This window comes from Dendropsophus ebraccatus, chromosome 5 (genome assembly GCF_027789765.1).
Source record: "Dendropsophus ebraccatus isolate aDenEbr1 chromosome 5, aDenEbr1.pat, whole genome shotgun sequence".
Classification (NCBI taxonomy): Eukaryota; Metazoa; Chordata; class Amphibia; order Anura; family Hylidae; genus Dendropsophus; species Dendropsophus ebraccatus.
The window spans coordinates 136,172,195-136,191,521 of NC_091458.1; the positions used below are offsets into that span (position 1 = coordinate 136,172,195).

The 19,327-nt window shown below is 47.1% G+C and overlaps 1 protein-coding gene across 3 annotated transcripts; it reads right to left on the bottom strand.

The window, feature by feature from the left end:
* Window positions 1–7,831: 7,831 nt before the first annotated feature.
* Window positions 7,832–16,127, bottom strand: AK2 (adenylate kinase 2). 3 transcript variants are annotated; one of them, XM_069972537.1, is made up of 7 exons: window positions 15,981–16,126; window positions 12,277–12,402; window positions 12,078–12,188; window positions 10,551–10,645; window positions 10,402–10,474; window positions 8,821–9,016; window positions 7,832–8,463 (listed from the first exon to the last, which is right to left on the bottom strand). In XM_069972537.1, exons 1-7 carry the CDS (start codon window positions 16,071–16,073, stop codon window positions 8,456–8,458), a joined length of 702 nt encoding a protein of 233 aa, XP_069828638.1. In that variant the 5' UTR covers window positions 16,074–16,126; the 3' UTR covers window positions 7,832–8,455. The 3 variants fall into 3 exon arrangements, with proteins under 3 accessions (XP_069828638.1, XP_069828639.1, XP_069828637.1); XM_069972538.1 differs by lacking the exons at window positions 7,832–8,463; window positions 15,981–16,126 and adding an exon at window positions 14,151–14,209 and having other exon boundaries at window positions 8,605–9,016; XM_069972536.1 differs by lacking the exon at window positions 7,832–8,463 and having other exon boundaries at window positions 8,606–9,016; window positions 15,981–16,127.
* Between the last annotated feature and the right edge of the window lie 3,200 nt (window positions 16,128–19,327).

Sequence of the window (19,327 nt, forward strand, 5' to 3'; positions counted from 1 at the left end):
TCTGCTCACACAATGTTGAAATTAAGTGGATGGCCGCCATTTAATGGCAAATAGTTGCTGTTATTTTAAAACAACGGCCGTTGTAATAATGGCAGTTATTTACCGTTATATGACGGCCATCCACTCCATTTCAATGTGTGAACAGAGTCTTTCTGTGTTTTCAATCCACTCCTGGTTTTGGTTGTAATATGAGGACCACAATACTGACTGAAATATACGTAGTGTGAACCCAGCCTTAGGCTATGTTCACACAACGTATATTTTCTTAAAATCACGGTCGTTCTGATGTGGTCGTGCACAGATGCGCTCGTATCAGAACTCTGCGGCCATAAAGATCATCCGGCCGATACGCTTTCACACGTACCGGATCCGCAGCAGATTTCACGCTCCGAATTCGCAGCAAAATCAGCTGTGGATCCAGTGCCATTCATCCCTATGAGAGCCCATACTCGCAGCAGGATTGACATCTTGCTGTGAGTATGTGAGTTAACCCCCCACAACCTGCCGCCGAGTGCATACATTACCTGCATGCCGCTGCGGCTGCATATGAGGCTTCTGGCTCCCATCGGTCCTGCTCAGCCAATCAGTGCATGGCAGCACTGATTGGCGGAACGGGACTGGAGCCGGGAGCCTCACATGCAGCCGCTGCGCCAAGCAGGTTGGCTGCACACTGCTATTACACATAGCCAGTGGCGTAGCCCTGCGAGGCCCTCCCGATCAATCATTCTTGTGACCGCAAGCATTGTTTTGCTTGCGGTCACAAGAGTCCGGCTCCGTCTTCCCCCGGCTGCTGCGCGGCTGCCGGGGGTGTCGCGTCTTACCCCCGGCAGCACGCGCATCCCAGAGCTCCCTGCGTGCCTTGGGCCCTGACTTCCGGTTCCGGCGTGCAGGGAGCTCTGGGATGCGCGCGCTGCCGGGGATAAGACGCGACACCCCCGGCAGCAGCGGACAGACCAGGAGGAGTGAGGATCAACGTGGAAGCGCGTTGTCAGGTGAGTTAATTTTGTTTTGTTTTTTTATCAGCCTGCTGCGTGGGGGGAAAGAGGGGGGCATCTATGAGGGTGGGGGGAAAGAGGGGGGCATCTATGAGGGTGGGGGGCATCTATGAGGGTGGGGGGAAAGAGGGGGCATCTATGAGGGTGGGGGGAAAGAGGGGGGCATCTATGAGGGTGGGGGGAAAGAGGGGGGCATCTATGAGGGTGGGGGGAAAGAGGGGGGCATCTATGAGGGTGGGGGGAAAGAGGGGGCATCTATGAGGGTGGGGGGAAAGAGGGGGACATCTATGAGGGGGGGGGAAGGGGACCATCTATAAGGGAGGGGGAGAGGGGGGCCATCTATAAGGGAGGGGGGGAAGGGGACCATCTATAAGGGAGGGGGGGGAAAGGGGACCATCTATAAGGGAGGGGGGGAGGGGACCATCTATAAGGGAGGGGGGGGGGAGAGGGGGCCATCTATAAGGGAGGGTAGGGGGAGAGGGGGCCATCTATAAGGGAGGGTGGGGGGAGAGGGGGCCATCTATATGGAGGGGGGAGAGGAGGCCATCTATAAGGGAGGGTGGGGGGAGAGGGGGCCATCTATAAGGAGGGCAACATGGGGGGAGAGGGGCCATCTATTTAGGGGGCAACATAGGGGGAGAGGGAATACACAGAGATCAAACAAACCAAAAATAAAGTGCCCTAAAGGTAGGTAATCTGGATGGTTCAAATACCAAAACAAATTTATAAGGGCCAAAAGCCCAGATCACATCCAGTAAACCTACCACTAAGTAAAACGTAACTTTTAATAACTTTCAAATAGAAATAATAAGTATAAAGTTGTGCTCATTTAAATCAGAGAGCTTCCATAACCTTCTACAGTGAATCAACCTATATCTGTATAGTCATAGTAGCTGCAGACTACTGACTACCTCGTAGTATAATACTATCTAACTGGGCTATGAAAGCAATGAATTTAAAATCAACCGCACAGCCCCTCAACTAGTTTCACCCACACATGGGCTTCATCAGCCCAGTTCTGCCCCAGCCCCCTAACGCGGACCCTCCTGGTGCCCTTTAAAAACCCAAGCCTGCCCCAGACCCCTAATGAGGACCCTCTTGTCACAAGACCCTCCTCAGCTCCTCCTGATGAAGCCCATGTGTGGGTGAAACTAGTTGAGGGGCTGTGCGGTTGATTTTAAATTCATTGCTTTCATAGCCCAGTTAGATAGTATTATACTACGAGGTAGTCAGTAGTCTGCAGCTACTATGACTATACAGATATAGGTTGATTCACTGTAGAAGGTTATGGAAGCTCTGTGATTTTAATGAGCTCAACTTTATACTTATTATTTCTATTTGAAAGTTATTAAAAGTTACGTTTTACTTAGTGGTAGGTTTACTGGATGTGATCTGGGCTTTTGGCCCTTATAAATTTGTTTTGGAATACACAGAGGGGGGCATATATTATTAGGGGGTCACATAGAGTCAGGGCTACCCACTAAATGAGGGTGTAAAGGGGACAGTACAGATGTGCAGTGTGTATAGAGATGAGGTTATATCACCTGATATAACTGCACTGTAATGTATATGGTGTATAGAGCCTGTGTAGAGCTGGGGCCACCTCTATATGACTGGATGAGGTGATTTAGTATACTGGATTTGGTCAGTAACAATATGGTGGTGATGGTAGTGGTTGTGGTGTGGCGGTAATGTTTCCTTCCTATATACTAGTATTCCTGGTAATATTGGTCTCAGTATACAGGATTTGGTCGGTAACAGTATGGCGGTAATAGGTAATATCTGTCTTGGTGTGTGTGTGTGTGTGTATATATATATATATATATATATATATATATATATATATATACACACACACACACACCAATAGCATCACTTGGTCGTGAAAGGAGGGGGGGGGCCCAAGTTGGCCTCTCGCACCAGGGCCCAGGAGACATTAGCTACGCCCCTGGACCCAGCATATGGCAGCGGGGATGGACAGGAACTCCCGGCAGGCATTGCGGCGGAGGTGGACAGGGGATCAGAGCGGCACACCTCCCCGGCAGGCATATGGCGGCAGGGCGGACGGGGTGCAGAGCAGCACGCCTCCCGGCAGGCATATGGCGGCGGGGCGGACGGAGAGCAGAGCGGCACACCTCCCAGCAGCCATACGGCGTTGGGGCAGACGGGGAGAAGAGCGGACGGGCCAAAGGAGCAGGAGGCATGTCGCAGGGTGGGGTGGGCGGGGAGCAGAGCGGCACACCTCCCGGCAGGCATATAGTGGCGGGGGTGGACATGAACTCCCGGCAGGCATGGCGGCACACCTCCCTGGCAGGCATATGGCGGTGGGGTGGACAGGGAGCAGAGCAGCACGCCTCATGTCAGCCATATGGCGGCAGGGCGGACGGAATGCAGAGCGGCACACCTCCCAGCAGGCATATGGCGTTGGAGCAGATGGGGAGAAGAGCGGACGGGCCAGGGGAGCAGGAGGCAAGTCGCAGGGCGGAGTGGATGGGGAGCAGAGTGGAAGACCTCCCGGCAAGCATATGGCGGCGGGGCGGACAGGGAGCGGAACGGACAGGCTGGGGGAGAAGGAGGCGTGTAGCAGGGGAAATGAGCGGAATAGGGAGCAGAGAGGTGGCGGACGGGGAGCAGAGCAGACAGGCAGGAGACAGGGGGAGCAAAGAGGCGATACGGTAAGCAAATTCTATGTCGCAGGGGGAAATGATAGAATTCACTCCATCATTTTCCTGAAAGGGGTCAGTGATTTGATCAATTCCCTAGGAAAATGATGGAACGGTGCGGCCATTTCATAATTTCCCAGTATTTTATCAAATCCCTGATTCTATCATTTCACTGCAACATATATCTTTACCAAGGGCCAAAATACAGGGCCCTCCCTATGCTGATGTTACTAGTCTGCTGATGATTGTTTTTTACATGGCTGGCTATGGAAAAAAGGAGGGACCCCTCACGGTGACATAGCGCTCTCACACACACAATAAGTCCCATTTGTTCCTGGTAAATAATTAAAATCTTGGTAAGTATATAACATGTGGTATAATGTATAGTGTAGAGATCCCTGTGTTATATTGCTGTGCTATGTATGGGATGTGTAATTTATCGTGAGCTGCTGCACAGTACAATTATATGGATGTTAAAAACAACTGGTTGTTAATAAAGCTACAGCTTCAGTTAAAAGAAAGGAAAAAAAAGTAATTGTCCAATCAGGGCAAGTCTGATGGCATCTTATCGTCTCTGAGGGGCAATTTTCTGCCCTTTTTTTTTTTATAGACGCCTGATGGATGGCACAGCTCCCCGGTACATCCCAGAACCTGTACTGGTAAGTATTACTGATACTCACCGCACACAAGACAGCGGAGAGGGACACTGATCACTGGGGGGGAGGATGGTCGTATACGGGGCCATGTAACTAGCTGGCTATTATAAGATTAGTGATGGTGGCCATGGACATCTCCAAGACACAGCAGCCAACCTGTAGTGTTATATGGCCGCCATTTAGATCTCACATAGCTCTGTAATCTGGCCCATAGAGTAATATGGGGGTGTCTGCAGCCTCCTCAATGACAGATTGTGCTGCTCTATACAGACTGGATATTAGAACATAAAGGGGGAGATTTATTAAGCAGTCTTCAAGTAGCAATGGCCTTTGTTGCCCATAACAACCAATCACAGCTCAGCACATTTCTGAAGAACCAAATAAAACAAGAAAGCTGGGCAGTGATTGGTTTACAAAGGCAACAATTCCCATCAAGCTGCCCCAATTTATATTTATTGTTGAAACTCTACTTCTTGCCAACAGCAACCAATTACAGCACAGCTTTTGTATTGCGCTCTTAAAAAGTGAAAGTCTCGCTATGATTGGTTGCTATAGACAACAAAGGCAGTTGTAGGTGGCTGGGGAGGGCCTGGGCTGGGAAGGGAGCCGGGAGGGTCCGCTTTAGGGGTTGGGGCTGGCCTGGGCTGGGAAGGGTCTGTGTTAGGTCGCTGGGGCAGGCTTGGGCTTTGAAGTGCACCAGGAGGGTCCGCTTTAGGGTGCCGGGAGGGTCAGCATTAAGGTGCTGGGGTGGGCCTGGGCTGGGCGCTGGGAGGGTCCACATTAGTGGATGGGGCAGGCTTGGGCTTTGAAGGGCACCGGGAGGGTCTGCTTTAGGGGGTTGGGGCAGGGCTGTGCTGGGAGGGCGCCGGGAGAGTCCATGTAAGGGGGCTGGGGCGGGCCTGGGCTGGGAAGGGCGCGCAATAGGGGGTTGGGGCGGGCGCCAGGAGGGTACGCGAAAGGGGGCTGGGAAGGGTGCTGGGAGGGTCCGCGTTAGGGAGCTGAGGAGGGTCTTGTGACAAGAGGGTCCTCATTAGGGGTCTGGGGCAGGCTTGGGTTTTTAAAGGGCACCAGGAGGGTCCGCGTTAGGGGGCTGGGGCAGAACTGGACTGGGAAGGGTTGGCGGGAGGGTCCACCTTAGGGAGCTGGGGTGGGCTGGGCACCAGGAGGGTCCACATTAGGGGGCTGGGGTGGGCGCCGGAAGGGTTCGCATTAGGTGCTGGGAAGGGCACCGGGAGGATCTGCGCAAGGGGGCTGGGGCGGGCCTGGGAAAGGAAGGGCACTGGGAGGGTCTGCAACAGATGGATGGGGCTGGGCTGGGAAGGGTGAGGGTCTGCGTTAGTGGGCTGGGGCGGGCTTGAAACAGTGCCACAGGCAGTCCACATTATAGCAAAGGACAGGTAAATTAAGGGTTGGCTAATCGGGTTAGGGTGGAGGGGCTCCCTCATGGTGCCTTCATCTTGACGTGGTGAGGGAGCTTGTGTGCCTTGGTGATCCAATGAGCTAAGCTGGTGGGAGTAAGGGCGGGTTCACACTACGGAATTTGCGCGGACAATGTCCGCAGAATTCCGTCAGCTGTCCGCCCGCACATCTGGGCGCCTTTCCGCCGGCCCCATAGACACCATTCTATGGGCCGGCGTATTCCTCTATACGCTGAAAGAAGTGTCATGTCACTTCTTTCAGCGGATCGCGGAATCCGCCAGCCCATAGAATGGTGTCTATAGAGCCGGCGGAAAAGCGCGTGCCCGTGCGGGCGGACAGCTGACGGAATTCCGCGGACATTGTCCGCGCAAATTCCGTAGTGTGAACCCGCCCTAATACTCCTGGCGGGGTCACCCGTGCCAGACAGGTCAATGGTGAGAGACCAGACTAAGCAAGGCACCCAGAAAAAATAATAATTAATACAATGGATATAATGGACATATACTATTGACAAAAATAATTTAAAATACAATGGATATAATGGACATATACTATTGACAATACCTCTAAAATTCTCACTACACATATCAGCCAGCTGTGTGTGTTCTACACATTGCTATTTTCATCTGATGAACCTTGTAATAGGCCAGCACAAGATAGCAGGATCCCTGTACCTAAGATTCCTGTCCACCACCAGGCTCTGCCTCCATTCCTGCTACCCCCCCCCCAACTCACCCACCTTTGCATTGAGTCATTGGGTTTTGAGCTAAATTGCTCTTCTGATTGTCAGCCCTGCCTTGCCCAGTACTGATAAGAGGTCTCATTTTTCTCCAAGGTCAGGCCTGCAGCAATCATGAGGAGGTTGGGCCTGCTAAGGACTTGTAGATGAAGGATATGGGGCTGGCTGGATACAGGACTCCTGCACATAGCTGTCTGAACTATACAGTTTCTAGAATCAATGCCTAAAGGCCCTATTACACGGAACGATTATCGTCCGTATTCGGCCGCTACGGACGGTATTCGTCCCGTGGAATAGAGTGCAGCGATCAGCCGACATCGTTCATGTCAGCCGATCGTTGCAGTCGCTTGTTTTTCATTATGTTGAAAAACAAGCGACTGATATAGCAGCGATCTGCTGCCGTCGCTCCGTTGAACAGGAGCATCGTCAGCAGACGCTGCTGTATGCTATGGGCTGCCCGGACGATCAGCGATCACTCGGGCAGCCCCCCCGCAGCTCCCCGCCACCCCTCCCGCACTCACCCGCTTGCTGCTGCCGCGTTGAATAGCGGCGGTAGCAAGCGGGGAACGCGGAGCAAACAAGCACTGAAAGCACTCGTTTGCTCTTCTAGACGGCCTGTGGAATAGGGCCTTAACTAAAGCCCCTATTACACAGGGCGACATGAGGGAGCAAGCGTGCCGACCTGTTAGGTCAGTGCTCGCTTGCTCCTTGTTCTCCACTTGCTGCCAGCGCTATTACATGTGTCTGCAGAGAGCGGGTAAGAGCCAGGCCCTCTTCCTGGTGTCTAACGCGGGCCTGAGACGATACATCTCAGGTCTGCTCAACCAGTCAGTGACAGAGGTGGGATCTGAGCGGGCTTGAAACGGATCTCGCCTCCGTCACTGACTGGCTGAGCGGACCTGAGACGTCACGTCAACGTTGCTGGAACCGGGGAGGTGAGTGGACGTCGTTTCCCTCAGCCACCTCATCCCCGGTCCCAGGAAAAAAAAATGCCCCCCTGCCGGAGTGCCCCTTTAAGCTGTCCAGGCATGATGGGAAGTCAATAGTTTTGCAGAAGCTGGAGGGCTGAAGGTTCCCCATCCCTGATATACAGCAGTCACCTATCTTTGGCAGCTTCCATAGACAAAGAATAGAGCTGCAACACACATGTGCGACCACCACTCCAATGTGATGGGTGTCTGACCCTCCACAATTATAAACTTACCTCTCTAAACTTTTGCCTACACTGATGAGCAATTATGCAAATGGTGCATAAGTAGAAATAGCAGGGATATGCACCTAAAGAAGTTGCATCCAATGACTACCAAGAAATAAGTGAACACCTAATATCAAGGAGGAAAAAAAATTTGAACTATTGACTCGTGTAAACCTTTTATTGCTGTTATAAGATAAGGCACTATGTGTGTGTGGATCTGCAAGTTCGAGATAAAAGGATCAAGTAGAATCATGCAAATTGTACAGTTAGGGCCATAATGTTTTTTTTTTTTTTTTAAATGGGGATCATCCTATGACAGCTTGGCCGTTCATTAAAACTAGTTCAACAAGCAGACTTTACTGTTGGTGCATCTCTGACGACCGGCACGGTTTTGGTGAATATACAGTCCAAAGAAAAAAAAAAAAAATTTCAAACACTGGTTCAATTCTGAAGTGCGCTTACATTTTTACAGCATGGCTTCCCAATGGATCCAGGTCGGCTTTCTGTATTTGAGGAGTTAAGAGGCCGACATAGCTCATATATTACCATCTAGCCACACACCTCTTCAATGAGGTTATATATATACTCCAGCCTCTGCAGTGTGAGAAGCTTTAAGACATGATGATGAATGCGGTAAACTTTGTTCTATAGTAAATGAGCAACCTACAAAAATGGCGGCGGACGAGGAATTGGAGAGTCTAGTGAGTCCAAAGAATTATAATGCAGGGCCCTACTGTTGTGTACAGGATTTGGGGTCTGTAGGCAACACACTCCTGGATGGCTGGGAATCAGTGCACTGAAATGAATGAAGAAAAAAATAAAATGAATGATAACACAAACCAAAATAAAGAACATGCACCACAGAATGACAGCTGCACATGACAGGATAGGAAGCACAAAACTGACAAAAGGTGAAGAGATCAGTAACATCTATAAATCATTATATTACAAGGCCTTTTATTTAGAAATGATAGTAAAAGATGCCGGTCATCACACATGCAAGTTACAGCAAATCAGCAAGAGGTCACACTGCAGTACATGAATCTTATACAATCAAATCAATGACATTGATCACCACCAAGAGAATATAAATTAACTGTATGTAAACCCCATCCTATTTCCATCAGTCACAGAAATATAACAAGGTCTTTACTGCGGGCTTTGGAGAAGGCTGCCAGGATGCTTGCAAACACAACGTCTGGAGACTGGGAAGCATCCACTGCGGTGTGGATTCCACGTTTTTGATAGTAGGCTACCAATGGTGAGGTCATAGTGTGATAGGCCTCCAGTCGGGATTTTAGAGTAGTTTCGTTGTCATCGGAGCGCTTTATCAGTGGTTCACCAGTCACCTGTAGAGCAATTGGGAATGGACATCATGGGTAAACCTTGCAGATGGCAATTTATAGTATAGAGCAAAAATATTCCTGTAGCTGTTCCTGGTTGTGTATTCAATTACTACAACTAGTAATGGGAATCAAGTGCCGAGCCTTCAGGTTCAAATAACATTACCAAACATTTAGACAGGACCGCTCAACACAGATCACAAGTGTTTGCACCAGGCCGATTCAGGTTTCCTCCTCTTAGTCTAAAGCCTGAGGGCATACAGTGGCAGGCCGAGGGAGTTAATGTAAGGTCCTATTACACCAAGCCATTGTTGGCCATATTTGGCCGATTAACAGCTGTTCCAGACGATAATAGTTTTGTATAATAGCTGATGTTCAAAGGCAACAAATCAGCAGACATGTACAATGTCAGCTGATTGTTGTCCTTTTTGAACATGTTCAAAGACAACAATGATAACAGCGGTCTGCTGGCCTTCGCTCCGTGCAATAGGAATGCCGACAGCAGACTAGTGCAATTTTCTACGGACCACCCGATCTAAAGATCTGGGCAGTCCCTTCTGGTGCTCCCCGCTCACTTGCTCCATAAAGAGAACCAATCATGGAGGAAAATCAAAAAAAAATTTTCCCCTAATTATATGTAAATTATCATTTTTTTATTAAAATTTTTAAATATATTTAATTTATTTTTTTTTTGCTACGTTTTTAAATTTATTCACTTTTTACTTTCCTTTCTCGGGCCGGCTCTTTTCAAAAGAGCGGCGCAAGACAGAAAGCTCCCATCATGCACTGCGGCAGCAGGCCGAGGGGCCACCATCTTGATTACGTCATTCGCGTTCCAGAGTTGGAACGCAAGTAACGTAATCAAGATGGCGGCGCCTGGCTCAAACAAGAGGATCAGGTAAAGTATAAGATACAGACTGCAAAGGCAGTCTGTATCTTCATTTTGTCTATATACGAAGATACAGACTGCCTTTGCAGTCTGTATCTTATACTTTACCTGATCCTCTTGTCCGCTGCAGCAAGGCCGGCGACGCCATCTTGGTGACGTCACTTTGCGTTCCAGCGGTGGAACGCAAGTAATGTAATCCAGATGGCGGCGCCGGCCTTGCTGCAGCGGACAAGAGAATCAGGTAAAGTATAAGATACAGACTGCAAAGGCAGTCTGTATCTTCATAGACTTAGGTAGAGATGCACATTGATAATTCCATCTATATTACTTACTGTGAGCATATCCTTATATTGGACCGTGCTGTACAGGGTTTTAACAGCCCAAGCGAGATGATTCATAGGCTTTATCTTCTCCTTTGCATATTATTTCTAATATTAAACATTACATTGCAATAAGATGTAAGATGTGTACTTTGTATAAAGGGGCTGCACTGCATACTCACATCATCCTTCATGTGCTCTTTAGGAGGATTAAATTCCTCATGGTATGACCGTCCACTTGATGGGTGGATCAACCTACAAACAAGAATTAAAATCTTCACAATATATCTAAATCAGTAATACAAGATGAGTAAGGTAGTGCCAAAGTTACCTGCCACAGATTCTGCGCACGAGCAAAGAGTCATCCACACTAAATTCAATGACTGAATCCAGCTTTTCTTGTCGTTTTTCCAGAAGACCATCAAGCTGTGATAACATAAAAGTGGACAAGACTGTCATGTAATGTTAATGTAATAAATTAGAGGAAGGTCTGTTTACCTCTGACCATTTTAACGTAAACGACCATTTTAGCGTAGTACAATCTGTGCCCCACAATGCCTTTCCATGTGCTTTGCAGCAACACAGAAAGTCATAGTATATATAGTGCATACCCACCACTGTTTTAATGGCAGAGCTTCAAAATAGTTGGGTGAACAGAATTTAGGTAGAAGATACTTACCCTGTTTCTCCACAAATAAGTTGTACCCTGAAAATATAAGCCCTACTCCAAAAATAAGCTCTAGTTGCAGTTGTCGCCTTCAGCGCTAAGTTATGCCACCTCCCCAAGAATAGGCATACTATACCTGCCAGCAGTCCTGGACAAGTGCCCCCCTACCTCCCACCACAGCAGGGCATTATCTGCTCACCCACTTCCAAGTCCCTCTCCAGAGTCCCACCTCCTGCCTCCTGAGTCCACAGATTCAGGCTAAATCTACAAGCAGATTTGCTCATCTCTAACTGGTATACTGCATAGGTAACAGTACATTTTACCAACATACAAAAGAAGAGCTTGAAAGACTGGGGTAAATAAATTCAAGTTAATTTATTTATTTGGTCAGGGATGGAATTGTTTCTTGTCAACATCTTTGACAGAAATCCCTGTTCTAAACATGTGTTCCCCCAGATGTCAGAACGCTGTGCCAACTTTTAACAGCAGCCGGCGCATGGTGGATACTGCAGGATGATCGCCGGTGGTCTGGAGAGGGGTGCCTGGAGCTGGGGCAGGTTGGTGGAGGTGTTTCTCGCGGCAGAGAGATGCAGTATCCGGAGGCTGCCGCGTGATCAGTGCGGAGGGTGGCCGGCACTGAAGAACCGCCCTGCCCCAGCTCCAGGCACCCCTGCAATGTCAGAAATCAGTGCCGGGCAGTTTGAGTTTGGCAGCAAATTCTAACAGCGGCCATCGCACGGCAAGTTCAAACAACAGCCCTGCTCCTGCTTCTCGGCTGCAGGGAGCACCTGCTTAAAGTTGTGGTGCAAGATGCACAGCTACGGACAGTCTTTACACTCTGTGGGCCGGTTGCTCTGCACCTGACCCATGGAGTGTCAAAACCAATTAAACACATTTACATTGTTCCCAACGGGAACACACAGCTCGATTCTGGAACAGTCTTCCAGAACCAATTGTGGTCGAGAACAGAGGTGTTACTATGTATTAATATATTACAAATCTAAGTGTTCATGACAGAAATTTTCTGCTGGGAGAATATTTACCATCAATGTGATTAATAGAAAGGGTATAGCAGTTTTTCCCTGTAAATACACTGCTGTGTATTCTGTCAGTCTATGTAATGCATTGGGATAGAGTAAAGCACATGTAACACAGATATAAAAAAAGACATTTTAACCACACAGAAATTACCATCTCTGCTTGCTTGACAGTGCGAGGAAACCCATCTAGCAGAAAGCCATTTTTACAGGGTGGCGTATCGAGATTGTTTTCAATCAGCTCTACCACCATTTCATCACTGACCTAAAACGGAAGAAAATAATCCTTCAGTCCTGCTAGAAATGCAGTAATAACTACCTGTCACATGTATAGCGGATCCGGACATACTGACCAGCTTCCCAGCATCCATCGTAGCCTTCAAGCGTTTGCCCAACTCCGATCCTGAAGCCACCATGGCTCTCAACATGTCTCCCGTAGCAAGGTGACACACGCAGTACTTTTCTGCCAGTTTAGGAGCCTAGGAACATAAAAACAACACACTCATCACACTGCGAGTAAAGCTGGTGCTATACGACTACTGGCTGATCAGATTGTCAGCACCCATCTCCCTGTGTAAGAGTATGTGCAGCCTGGAGCTGCAGTCATCCCTGCACGACTACTCGTAACGGCACGAGCCACGTAACAGGTTCTGGAAACACACACTAAGTAGAGATGAGCGAACCTGGAGCATGCTGGAGTCCATCCAAACCCGAACTTTCGGCATTTGATTAGCGGCGGCTGCTGAAATTGGATAAAGCCCTAAGGCTATGTGGAAAACATGGATATAGTCATTGGCTGTATCAATGTTTTCCAGACAACCTTAGAGCTTTATCCAAGTTCAGCAGCCCCCGCTAATCAAATGCCGAACGTTCTGGTTCGGATGGACTCGAACCAGATTCGCTCATCTCTAGCGCTAAACTAAAAGATCTGCGCTCATTGACACAGTGGCTCAAGCCGTGTAAAAGTATATGCACACTAAGGAAATCACGCAGATAACTTTAACCCCCCCCCCCGGCGGAGACTGAAGCAGGAGTGCATTGGGGTGGGGGAGGGCATCAAAATGATGCAGTGATCTCCCAGAGTAATATCTGTCCAAACTGACAAAGTTGTGTCTAATTGATCAGGTATTGCTCTGGATCAGTATGATGCGAGTGCAGTTTACAAGTACCTGTCTGCAAGATTTAACCAACACAGTTTTAACAGAGGTAGGAAAAGCCTTATGTTTACCATTAACCTGAAATCGTTCACTGTATTACACAGAACGATGGTCTTTAGTTACAATCGTTACTATGGTCGTTTATTCCTTCTGATCCCAGCAAAACAATGATCAATGTGCAATTACACCGAACGATTAGTGAACAAATGCGGAACTTGAGCGAACGAACGTGGAATTACAGTGAACGATTAACAATAATTTTAGGTTCAGATCTAAATCAGCGATCAACGACATACGAACGATTTTTCGATCGTTGCCTGCAATTACACAGAACGATTAACTTCGAAAATTAAATTCGAACGATATAACAATTTTCTGCACAATAAATCGCCCCCTGTAATAGGACCCTTAAGCTTTAAAAAATGCAAATTTTCTGCAGAATAAACACATTGAAAAAAAGACAAACAAACCACACAAGCAGGATTTAGCTTAATAAAATATGATATAGACCTTTTATTATAAGGCTATGTTCACACACTACACAATAATGGTAAAAATACGGCTGTAATTTTGAGTTAAATAATTCTGGTCACAATTTCTTTTATTTGCACTCAAAATTACGGTTGTATTTAGCTTTCATTTTACTGTGCGAGAACCTAGTCAGACACTCTGATGCTCCTAGTAATACTGATCACATTGCAGACAGACAGTTTAGTTGCCGACTATGCAAACAAAAAAGTGCAAATGTGATAACACGGCCTTAGGGGTCATTCACGTCTGTAGAATTCCATCTGTACACGGGCGTCGGGTGGTGTTCTGCGGACTGGATCTGGGAGCTACTAAAACAGTTTAAAAATGTATGCTTGTGTACTGACACTTTCCATGTAACAGGGCCCATAAAATACAGGAAGTCCTTCATAAAATAACGGGGTCGATTATCTTTATCCTAGGAATACTCAGTCGCCTGATAATCAACCAGCGGTCAGTAAACACATGAGGAAGCGCCCACTTATCGACTGATCTTTTGTGCAGCCGGCAGGGGATGCAGGAAAATAATAGAGTAAACTTACCCGTCCCCCGTGCCTCCAAATGATCCGGAGTCCCTCAGTAAGACCCGGGAGCGGTGCGCTCCCAGGTCTTACTGAGGGACTCCGGATCATTTTTGTCTGGAATCCAGGTACGTCACATAGCAGGCTCTTCAAGCTGTAATTTCACGGCCCGGCTAATCGATTGTCCGCTCACCAGTCACTGATTGGCTAAGCGGGCAATCGCTCTGCCAGAGAGCCAGCAAGAGGGGGGCGGCTGTCAGCTGGACCCAGGAGTGGCGATACAGGGCACAAGGATAGGTAAGTTTACTTTGTTTATTATTTTCCCCCCTTGCCTGTTTTTTTTTAATTTTTTTATTTCACAGGACTTCTCCTTTAAGACTTCTCCCATTTATAAATGTATGCATGTGTACATAAAGTAACCCGAGGAGGCGAACAAAGTCACCCTGAAGGTTAAGTTGTTTAAAGGTTGAACATTTGGACTAAAGACCAGACGCATTGCCTAGTTGTATCTTTGCCCTTTACATATGATATTGCAACATTCAGACACTCAGTTTACAGACTTCTAATAAGTAGTACATAGGGGAAGTGGGATAGCGGCTCATAGCGACTAGTGAGTGGGCAGCGCTTACACTTCTGCTGTATAGTGACTGGCTGCTACGGACAAATCCTCACACTAGTTAGAGGGAATTTGTCAGCACTCGGACGCGGCCTGAGTTGCTGACCGTGTTATACAGGTCACAGCACCCTATTGCACATGCTACCTGTAGCACTAAACATTTATTCTTAGGCTTTATATACACGTTCCGGGTTTCACAAGGCCTGTGAATATTGGCGGCACCCTAGTGACAGAGCCGCGTGGCTGCTTCATTACAGTGCCGAAAATATTTAAAGACTTTACCCGCTCCTGGCATCATACTGACGATGCCATGCGGGTAGGGAACGTCACATTCCCCCCTATGTGTTTGATAGGTGGTGGTGAACAGGGGTTGTTCAACAATGTTTTCTTTAAAATCAACTGGTGCCAGAAAGCGCCAGAGATTTGTAAATTACTTCTATTAAAAAAAAAAAAAAAAAAAAAATCTCCAGTCTTCCAGTACTTATCAGCTTCTGTATGTCCTGCCAGAAGTGGTGTATTCTCTCCAGTCTGGAGAGCAGGAGAGGTTTTCTATGGGGATTTGCTACTGCTCTGGACAGTTCCTGACATGGGTGGCAGCAGAGAGCACTGTGTTAGGCTGGAGAGAATACACCACTTCCTGCAGGACATACAGCAGCTGATAAGTACTGGAAGACTTAAATAGAAGTACATTTTTTGGCATCAGTTGACTTGAAAGAAATACAAGCCCTTTAACCATCTTTATCAGCAGCTGGTCTCTCAGAGGAGTTACCCTGTGTGAATGCAGCCCTATAACAAGTGCTGACTGACAGCAGCCAGGCTGTGAGGAGAGGACAGTCACATGTCAGCACAGCCATCCCCTTCCTGCACACTGACAGCACAGTACAGCCATGCTGACTGACAGCCTATAGTCTGTCTACACACTGCTATACACAAGGATCACTGAGTATAAACTGCTGCACATTACACAATACAATACTGAAGGCATACTGGAGACATTGCTCCCACAGAAGCAGTACACCGCTCCGCCACAGGGGGGCGCTGCTCCCTGTAAGCCGCTGTGCAGCGCCGACGAGGAGCAGTTATTTCCCCGAGGTCCACAGACACTGCAACTCGCTTGTCCTCCCGCCATCCAATCACACTCCGCCACGTCACTGCCTACAGCCTCATCTGTCCACGGTGTGCAGCAGGGGGTCTACACTTTACCGTACGATAGTTGTGAGTTCTGCGCTCCTTACCTGAGTGCCCTTACCGGCTCCCGGTGGCCCCAGTAAGATGGCTCTGATCCCGTCCATGACTGAGCTCCTCTCTGTGCCTTCCCTTGGAGCCATGTTTCACCACACAGATCCGACAACCCTCTAGACTACAACTATCAGCGAAAGTAAACCACGCCCACTCTAAGATCTGATTGGCCGTAGTATGTAGGCTGTTCCCGATGTGATATGGCTATTGGCTGACTCGTGTGTCTGTCTCAGACCATATTTAGCCAATAAGGCAGCCATTGGAGGATATTCAGGTGATGGGTTGTGCTGAGAAGGCGGGAAGCGGAAGGTCATGAAGCCTTCCTGGTAGCTGCAGAACACGTGGCTAGCACTGGGCGGGGCCTGATCACTGGAGGTGTCATACTGCTGAGGAGTTATTACTGGAATACTTATACATTGTTCTGTGGTGTTCCGGGCTCCATCAGGCTAGACATGCACCCAATGCTCTCTATGACCCTTAGGGGTTAATAATGGCACCATATCAGGATTTCCTGTGATACTGTATGTTAACCCCTTCTCTCCTCTGCTAATTCTCATTTTTACGCCTTTAAAAGGTTATGGCGCTTGCATTTTTTAACCTACAGACCTACATGAGCCCTTTTTTTTGTGACACCAATTGTACTTTCCAATGACAGACTTAATTTTTCCATAAAGTATTCTGCGAAACCGAAAAAAAAATTATTTGCACAATGAAATTGAAAAAAAGAAAAAACAATTGGTTTTCATTTTTCAGGGATTTTGTGTTTACGCTGTTTGCCCTATGGTAAAACTGACCTGTTATATATTTATATGTTCCTCAAGTCAGTACGATTATAACGATAGGTAACCTATATAACTTTTATTTTATCTGACTAAAAAAGCATAATATGTTTACAATTGCTCTATTCCCAGGCTTATAGCGCTTTGATCCTTTGGTCTATGGAGCTCTGTGAGGTGTCATTTTTGCGCCATGATCTGTACTTTCTATTGGTACTTTGCTTATGTGACTTTTTGATCACTTTTTATTACACTTTTTTTGGTTGATGTGACTAAAAATCAGCAATTGTGCACTTTAGCGGGTTTTGTACTCACACCATTTACCGTGCAATATCAGGAATGTGATCATTTAATAGTTTGGGCCATTACACACACGGTGATACCGAATATGTTAATTTTTATTAATGAACAAATTTCCCACTTTTTAACTTTTAGTTTCCCTGTGGGACTTTTATTATTACTGCACTGATCGATTAGATCAGTGCTGGGCTGCTGGGGCCTACTGCAATCCATTACCAGAGCTAGGATCAGCGTCATTACGGGATAAGATTAAGGGATCACCCCTCCACCAGCTCATTTGGGGGGGGGGGGGGTGCAGAACCAACCCCCAGGGCTAGAGCCGCACCATTCCGCAGACACAGCAAGCAGAGGCAATGGCCGCCAGCCAAGACCTAGTGTGAACAGGTCTAATAGCCCACTCCATGTGTTTCCAACTAGACTGGGAAAGAAGAGGTACTTACCATGCACATCACTTCCCGCTAATGGGTCACATATGGGTCTTACTGTTACCATTCATATTCTCTGAAAAAAGGACAAGAAAGCAAAAATCCTGCCAGGGTATGTAAACTTTTGGGCACAACTGTATTTGCGTATCCTTTTTTCTGAGAATTCCCAGTGGAGCAGGAATGGCATTTAACCCCTTAAGGACTGGGCTTGAAATGGCCCTAAAGACTGGGGCAAATTTTATGAATATGACCTGTGTTACTTTATTTATTAATAACTTCGGGATGCTTTTACCTATCTGGCTGGTTCTGAGATCGTTTTCTCGTGACATATGGTACTTTTCTGGTAAATTGGAGTCGATTCTTATAACAAATCTTTATAAAAAAAAAACACCAAAATAACGTGAAAAATTTTATAAAATTGCTTTTTTTCAAACTTTGAAACTTTTCTGCTTATACAGAAAATGATTATGCCACTTAAATTATATATTAAATAGCATTAGCAATATGTCTACTTTATGTTGGCAGCATTTATTAAACTATCTTTTTTTTTTTAGACAATAGAAAGCTTAAAGCGTAACTGTCATGGTTTTTTTTTTATTGCAGAAATCAGTAGTATAAGCGATTTTAAGAAACTCTGTAATGGGTTTCACCAGCCAAAAAAGCCTCCTTCTGTATTTAAGAAGCAATCTCCCAGCCTCCCCCCCTGACTTCTTATCTGTGCATTATCAAGCAAACACGCCTTCATTACAGAGAAGCCAGTGAAGACGGGTTCTGCTCTCCCATTCTATCCTCATGGAGGGGGCAGGGGCCGAGGGAGACGAGGGAGCAGGAAGAGGTGACATGAAGGTCAGCTGTTTGTAGACTCTCTGGGCACCTAAAACGCTAAATTCAGGTGTCAGAAAGGTCAGTGCTTATCTATGAACTTAAGGGCCTATTACACGGGTCGTCAGAGGAGCAAACGAGCGCTACACCCCTCAAGGAATGTAACAAGGGGTGCAGTGAGCATGTGGACCCCACAGGTGCTTCACAGATTTTCAGAACAATGTGGCGTGAAAAAGGAAAAATTTAATTTTTTACACTAAAACGTTGTTCTAGCCTTCAATTTTTCATTTTTACAAGGAAATAAAAGAAAAAAAAGACACCAAAACGTGAAGCGCAGTTTCTCCAGAGTACGGAAATACCCCACATGTGGACATAAAGTGCCAAGCGGGCGCAGGACGAGCCTCCAAAGGGAAGGAGCTCCAATTGGCTTTTGGAAGCTGAATTTCACTGGAATGGATTTCAAGGGCCATGTTGCATTTACAGAGCCCTAGTGCTGCCAAAACACTGGAAACCCCCTACAAATGACCCCATTCTGGAAACTACACCCCTCAAGGAATCTAACAAGAGGTGCAATGAGCATATGGACCCCACTGGTGACGGGCACAAATGTGGAACAATTTGACTTGAAAGGGAAAATTTAAATTTTTTCACTTTCACGGCACAAATGTGCCCGTCATCAAGGGGTCCTTGTTAGATTCCTTGAGGGGTGTAGTTTCCAGAATGGGGTCACCTGTGGGGGGTTTTCATTGTCTTGGCAGCACGAGGGCTCTGTAAATGCGACATGGCGTTCATCCATTGTGGCCAAATCCAGCCTCCAAAATCCAAATGGCGCTCCTTCCATGTGGGGTATTTACGGACTCGGGGGAAATTGCTCTACACATTTTATGTTTTTTTTTTTTTATCTTTTAATCAAGACAAGATCAATGATTTAGTGTAAAAAATAAACAATTTTTACACTAAATGCCGGTCTAGCCTTGATTTTTTTCTATTTCCACAAGGGGTTAAAAAAGAAAATGAATG

What these genes read in the sequence shown, in the direction of transcription:
- AK2 (XM_069972536.1), bottom strand. Translation starts at nt 16,073, where the DNA reads ATGGCTCCAAGGGAAGGCACAGAGAGGAGCTCAGTCATGGACGGGATC. An exon ending in CTGTCAAGCAAGCAGAGATG is followed by an intron (nt 10,646 to 12,077) that starts GTAATTTCTGTG and finishes ATGTTATCACAG; the next exon opens with CTTGATGGTCTTCTGGAAAA. An exon ending in AAGAGCACATGAAGGATGAT is followed by an intron (nt 9,017 to 10,401) that starts GTGAGTATGCAG and finishes ATTGCTCTACAG; the next exon opens with GTGACTGGTGAACCACTGAT.